Raw genomic sequence first — 6,067 nt, 5'->3', positions numbered from 1 at the left:
CGTGGACATGAGCGGGGTGGCAGCGGCGGCAGCGGCCGGGGCGGCATCCGGGCAAGGGCGCGGACGAGGCCGTCCTGGGGCAACCCCAGCGGTCTCGGGCCCCCCGGGCGAGACGCACAAGCTGGTGGTCGTGGGAGGCGGCGGCGTGGGCAAGAGCGCGCTCACTATCCAGTTCATCCAGGTAGCGGAGGACGCTCCCCCCCCCCGTGGCCCCGCCCCCAGAGCTGTGCTGGGCTCTTGCACACGTGCCACCACCCCGGGGTCCATGCCTCTGCCTCCCTTCGCCCATCCCTGCCAGGCCCAGCTTGGGCCCCACCCCGCAGTCCTGGCTCTGGCCCTACCCGAGGTGGGGGGGAGGGGAGAAGGTCCAGCAGCAGGAAGGGCGGGAGCGGGAACTGGAGACGGGAGGACTCCCCCCCACCTTCCGGGCCGGGCACTCAGCGGGATCTGGCCTCGTCCCAGGGGAGGGACGGGCCCAGCCCGGAGCTCGAAGCCCAGAGGCACCCAGGCTGGGCCAAGGGGAGGGGCTGCCCGGGGTTCTGACTTGGCGTCCCCTCGCCGGCAGTCCTACTTCGTGTCTGACTATGATCCCACCATCGAGGACTCGTACACCAAGCTGTGCGGTGTGGATGGCATCCCGGCCCGGCTGGACAGTGAGGGAGAGGAGGGTTACCGGGGGGGCGGGGCGGGGGGCGGAGCTAGGAGGAAGGGCTAGCGCCCCCCAAACCCTTTGTGCCCCCGCTGCAGTCCTGGACACGGCCGGGCAGGAGGAGTTCGGGGCCATGAGGGAACAGTACATGCGAGCGGGCCATGGCTTCCTGCTGGTCTACGCTATCAATGACCGGCAGAGGTGAGCTCCCCAGGGGGTGGGCCTGAGCCAAACGTCCGAGCCAGCCTGGGAAGCTGAAGGGAGGAAGGGCTGGCCCTGGCGCCCGGGGCACAGCCTAAGCCTGCTTCTCGGCTCCCCTCCGCTCTCGGCCTCAGCTTTAACGAAGTGGGCAAGCTGCACACGCAGATCCTCCGAGTCAAGGACAGAGACGACTTCCCCATCGTGCTGGTGGGCAACAAGGCCGATCTGGAGACCCAGAGACAGGTGCCAGCCTGTGGGCGGCTGGGCAGGGAGGGCCAGGCCCTGGGGGCCCAGCTGCTCAGCCCGGCTCCTCCCCACTGCCCCAGGTACCCCGTTCAGAGGCCTCCGCCTTCTGTGCCTCCCGCCACATAGCCTACTTCGAAGCCTCCGCCAAACTTCGGCTCAACGTGGACGAAGCCTTTGAACAGCTGGTTCGAGCTGTCCGGTGAGAACGGGCCTCGGTGCCCCCACTCTCCCAGCCCGGCTGCCTCTGAGGATTCTTTGCCATTCTGTGGTCCCTGCCCCGGGGGGTGCCCACCCTCAAACACTTCCTTGCTTCCTCTAAACGTGGCATCCCTTCCACAGGAAGTACCAGGAGCAAGAGCTGCCCCCCAGCCCCCCGATGCCCCCCAGGAAGAAGGCTGGGAGTGGGGGCTGCCCCTGCCTCCTCCTCTGAGTCTTCCACACCAGGACGGCCCTTTGGGAGATGGCCCTCGCCCTCGTGGGGCCATCAACACTCCTCCATGGCGTGGATTGGCTGATGGGGGAGGAAAGCGTAGGGGACTCCCTGGGGCGCCCCCTCCCCTCCACGTCCTGTTACACTACAGCAACCGGGCCCCTGGCACGGGGTCACCCAGTGCCTTCCTCACAGCGCTTACCTTTCCCTTCCTGCGGCTTGGACAGCCACCCCGTCACCTTCCCAGTGGTCTACCCCCTGCCACCCTCTCAATAAACGTCACTGCCAATACCAGACTGGAGTGTTGGGGCGATTCCTGCTTCCAGGCTCAGAAGGTCGATGCACCCTCCCGTCCCCCCCACTTTGGGGGCTGCTGGCCACTTCCAAGCCCCCCAAGTCCTCGTCTTCTAGGCCTCACCGCATCTCCCCCACAGCCATTCCCTACTCCAGAGGCTCTGGGGCAGCGCGGCCCTCCCCCTTCCCCCGCAGCGCAGGACAGAGGCACACGAGGGCCAGCCCGTGCAAATAACGTGGTTGCTGTTTGGCTGGTTCTGTGTACACAGTGTATACAAGGTGAATGGTATAGAAGCCCGAGAGAGACAGAGGAGACACCAGGGGAGAGGAGGGCTGGGGGGACAGACTGATAAAAAAGAACCACATTCAGACAACACTCAGAAACCCGATGGAGGAGGAGGCGGCGGCGGCGGCGGGCCGGGCAAAGCGCCCCAGAGGAGGCGAGGAGGGGCCCTTCCCCCTCCCCAAGGCCCTTCCCCAAGGTATGTACAATAAATAAGATTAAAAATAATTAACAGGACGAGCTCCCGCCCCCACCCGCCACAGCCCCCGCGTGGGCATGACGGCCCCTCGAGAAAAGGTCTTGGCTGGCAGGGGCAGCAGGAGGGGCCCCCGAGTTCCCTGGGCCCCCGCCACCCATACATAGACTTTTCCTATACATTATGTACATGGGGGAGGGCAGAGGAGGGAGGGCACTAAATAGACATTTATACAGATATATATAAATAATTTCTCTGTACAGTGAAAGGGAGGGTACACAACCCAGCAGGGCGAGTCAGGGACCCTGATGTTGGACAGTCACAGGCCCCGGGGACGGGGCAGCATCGCTCTGGGCCTGGCTGCTGGGGAGCCCAGGGTCACACGCAGCGGCCTTGGGCTTGAGCCTGGGCCTGGGCCAAGAGGTCACTAAAGGAGTCGAACAGCTGCTCCAGCCAGGGCTGATTTCTCATACACTGCTGAACCACCTCCTCCTGCCCCAGGTCGTCCGCGCCTCCCTCGATGGCCAGCGTCTACACAGGGGAGAGGAGGGGCTGCTGCAGGGGGCAAGAGGGCCCAGAGTGGGGTGACAGCGGGGAGATGGCCACGGGGGAGCGGGGAGCGGAGCCCCAGGCCAGGCCGGGACATGGGGGAGACGGCAGTGAGAGGAACACGGGGAGCGGAGCCCCAGGCCAGGCCAGGGACGGAGATGGCCACAGCGAGCGGGGTGACGGCTCCCTTAGCTAAGACGGAAGGGGGTCAGACTGTCTGGGAACTAACCTGGTCCCTGCAGCGGAGAAAGGTGTGGTACTTGTAGTGGTGGAGAGCGTGATAGAGCGTGTAGAAGCTCGACTTGTCCAGCTCCACCTTGAACTCCTAGGATGGAAAGAGGGGGCAGGAGGGCTGAGTGCTGAGGAGGCCGGCCCAGCCTCGCCACCAGCCCTGCACCCGGAGGTCTGCCAGGCGTACCTGGGCCCGGGCCACAGTCCTCTTCAGCTTGCTCAGGGTCTTTCGGTTATATGGATCCCCCGCAGGCCGAAGCCGCACGGCGCCAGAGCCCGAGCCGGGGGTTCCCTCTGCTCCCCCAGCCCCGCTGCTGCCACGCTCCACCTGCAGTTGGGGGAAGGTGTGCAGGGCATCCTGGGAGAGAAAGAGCTGCATGAGAGGGCACCCTATGCCACCACCACAGACCCCCGACCTGACAGAGGGCACCCTGTGCCACCACCACAGACCCTTGCCCCGACCCCTCAGGCACCTGCAGGGCCGGGCTCAGGGAAAGGCGCTTGAGGACTTTTTTCTTGTGCTCATTGAGGATTCCGTCAATCTTCCTCATCGGGGGCAGGTACAGCTCATCTGGGGAGACAGGGACGTGAGGAGACCCGCCAGCACCCACCCCCCTGCCCCCGGCACGTCGAGGGGCCTGCCCGGGCCGCTCACCGTGCGTGTCCTCCAAGGCCTGGATCATGTCAGGGTCCAGGGCTGTGCTCACCAGCATCTCCACATAACTCCGGTACATCTCCCTCATGGCCCGAGTCTTTAGCAGCCGCCCTGGGGCCGCCCGCTCTGTCAGAAGTGGGGGAAGGACAGCTTTCTACCAGCCTGCCCAGCTGTCCTGGCTAGGCTCTATCCTCTCACCTGCCCTTGCCACCCTCCCCCCCTCCATCTCCATCCTGACCCTCTCCCACCCCCACCCCCGTGCCAACCGTGCCAAGGCAGGCCCCTTGCTCAGGGGCCTTAGCCTGGCCCTCACCATCCTCACTGGGGGGCCCGGGGGAGGACTCCGATTCCGAGGAGCTGCCTCTGGTCGCTGCCGAACGTTCACTCGCCTCCTTCAGCCACTTCTTCCTCTTCTTTGGGGGAGGCTCGGCCTTCACCTTGGCTGGACGGGCTTTTGGGGGACGTGGGGGCCTGGCCGGAGGGGCTTCCGCTGCAGGCGGGCCGGGGCGCCCCCGTTCCCCTCGAGTGACCCGCTCTGACCGAAGGCTCCGCTCCTTATCAGGAGGGCGGGCTGGAGTAGGTGGCTTCTCTGGGACTGGCTCTGGGGATTTCTCGGGGGTCTTCTCAGGGGTCTTCTCAGGGGTCTTCTCAGGGGCCTTCTCAGGGGTCTTCTCAGGGGCCTTTTCAGGGGTCTTCTCGGGGGGTTCTGATTTTGAAGGGGGACCTGGGGGCTTGGGAAGGGACACCCCACTCCCTGGGGCTGCTGTCCCAGATGATGCTGGAGTACCCTTTGGCTGTCCTGGACGCCTGTGCGAGAAGAGGCCAAAATAAGATTCCTTTCTACCTCTTGCCTGGTGCCCTATTTCCCAGAACCCCAAGTTCCTTTGCCCACTTCTTCCCAGGTTCTTCTACCAGTCAATCCCGCCCTCCATGGCCATGGCCATGAGTACCTGACAGGCACTGGGGGCCGATGCCAGGGCTTTCGAGCACAGACTCTCACGTAATCCTTCTTGTTCACGTTCTCCAGAAACTTCACATATAGGCGCTGGTAGCGGTTCTTGGCATCCCCAAAATAGCCCAAGTACTAGTAAAGTGGAAGGGGGGGATGGAGGCAAGTCAGGGCTCCCTCTGCCAGGGCTTCTCCTGGCCTCACCTCCCTCCTGCTGCCCATCTCTAGGAAGCCCCAGGCCCCAGCATGCTCCCAACCAAGTTTACATTGCTGGTGGCGCAGAACTGCCTCTGTCCGTCCTTGATCTCTGGGGTGAACTTCTGGAGAAGGGCCTTCTGAACCCTCCAGATGGGGGGCGGCTCTCGGCCTGTCTGCAGGGCCAGCTGCAAGGAGAAAGGAACCAGTGAGAGATAAGGCGGCCCCCTAGCACCAGCTGTCCAGCACCTAGGGCTTCCTCTGAGCTCCCCCAAAGTGCCTGTTCTTCAGCCTGGGGCCCTCATCGCCTAAGTGAGAATCTGGGCCTCACTACTCCCCATGTTCCACCCTGACCCAGTTCCCCAGGATGGCAGCACCAGGCCCACAGGTCTGGGGGTCAACCGCTCTGGAACCAACAGAGGCAGAGATAAGCCCCTTAGGCGACCCATGCTCGCTCACTCCAGAGAGGGCAGAGACAAGATTCAAACTCAGGCCTCAGCCTCCGGGACTCTTTCCAGGTGCCCAGGCCCAACTTGGGCCTCCTGCCAACTCTGAAGGGCAGAGGACAAGGGAGGCAGCCTAGCAATCTGGAGTCAGGAATCCTGGGGCCAAATCTCCCTCCCCAGGCAGCCTCCCAGGGTGAGCCTCGGCCATCCCCTGGGGGCTCCGAGGACCCGGAAGCCCAAACACACTGCCCCAACTGAGCCCCTTCTTGATGCCCGGCTTCCCTTGAACCCAAGCAGTGAGGCTGGGTCCCTCCATCTGTTCATCTGAGACACCAGCAGCCCCTGTCGGGTCACTGCGGTCAGGCTGGACGACCTGACCGCTCCCGGTGGACCACTGTGGGGTCTGAAGACTCTTTGCTAGGAAACCCACTGGGCTCAGCCCCATCTGCCACCCAGAGAGCTGCCAGGCGACCCCCCTCCCCCGGGGCCAGCAGCATTCCGAGCCAGATGGACCCCGAGCAGCCATGCCCGCTCACCTTGAGAGCCGGGATGTCCTCGGCCCGGATGACGAACTCGTCTCTCTCCCGGAAGATGCCCTCGCCCCCGCTCTCCCCCGCCTCGTCGTCGGTCTCCCCACACACCGCAGCCGTCTCCTGCTTCTTGGCCAAGTGCAGGGGCCGGGCATCGGGGGGCTCTGGCTCCTCAGGGGATGGGGCTGGGGCCGGGGCATCCGGCGGAGGGAG

General features: G+C 64.8%; 2 protein-coding genes across 3 annotated transcripts; one reads left to right on the top strand and one right to left on the bottom strand.

Annotated features, from left to right (window-relative positions):
- Window positions 1-6: 6 nt before the first annotated feature.
- Window positions 7-1,822, top strand: RRAS (RAS related). Of its 2 annotated transcripts, XM_044683538.1 has the most exons (6): window positions 7-181; window positions 566-653; window positions 748-850; window positions 985-1,093; window positions 1,177-1,295; window positions 1,436-1,822. In XM_044683538.1, exons 1-6 carry the CDS (start codon window positions 8-10, stop codon window positions 1,524-1,526), a joined length of 684 nt encoding a protein of 227 aa, XP_044539473.1. In that variant the 5' UTR covers window position 7; the 3' UTR covers window positions 1,527-1,822. The 2 variants fall into 2 exon arrangements, with proteins under 2 accessions (XP_044539473.1, XP_044539472.1); XM_044683537.1 differs by having other exon boundaries at window positions 7-653.
- Window positions 1,823-2,046: 224 nt separating this feature from the next.
- On the bottom strand, window positions 2,047-6,061 carry LOC123254539 (proline-rich protein 12-like; the record flags this gene model as incomplete). The annotated part of the gene is made up of 9 exons (XM_044683539.1): window positions 2,047-2,830; window positions 3,078-3,173; window positions 3,267-3,437; window positions 3,553-3,650; window positions 3,735-3,860; window positions 4,048-4,541; window positions 4,685-4,818; window positions 4,950-5,066; window positions 5,861-6,061. Coding segments are annotated over 9 exons (1,590 nt in total), but the record flags the coding sequence as incomplete, so codon positions are not given.
- Between the last annotated feature and the right edge of the window lie 6 nt (window positions 6,062-6,067).

The sequence above is a fragment of the Gracilinanus agilis genome, unplaced genomic scaffold (genome assembly GCF_016433145.1).
Source record: "Gracilinanus agilis isolate LMUSP501 unplaced genomic scaffold, AgileGrace unplaced_scaffold24348, whole genome shotgun sequence".
Taxonomy (NCBI): Eukaryota; Metazoa; Chordata; class Mammalia; order Didelphimorphia; family Didelphidae; genus Gracilinanus; species Gracilinanus agilis.
This window is presented reverse-complemented; position numbering and strand designations above follow the sequence as displayed.

Coding starts and splice junctions, on each gene's coding strand:
- RRAS (XM_044683537.1), top strand. CDS start 8: ATGAGCGGGGTGGCAGCGGCGGCAGCGGCCGGGGCGGCATCCGGGCAA. Junction 851..984: donor GCTATCAATGACCGGCAGAG/GTGAGCTCCCCA, acceptor TCTCGGCCTCAG/CTTTAACGAAGTGGGCAAGC. Junction 1,094..1,176: donor ATCTGGAGACCCAGAGACAG/GTGCCAGCCTGT, acceptor CCACTGCCCCAG/GTACCCCGTTCAGAGGCCTC.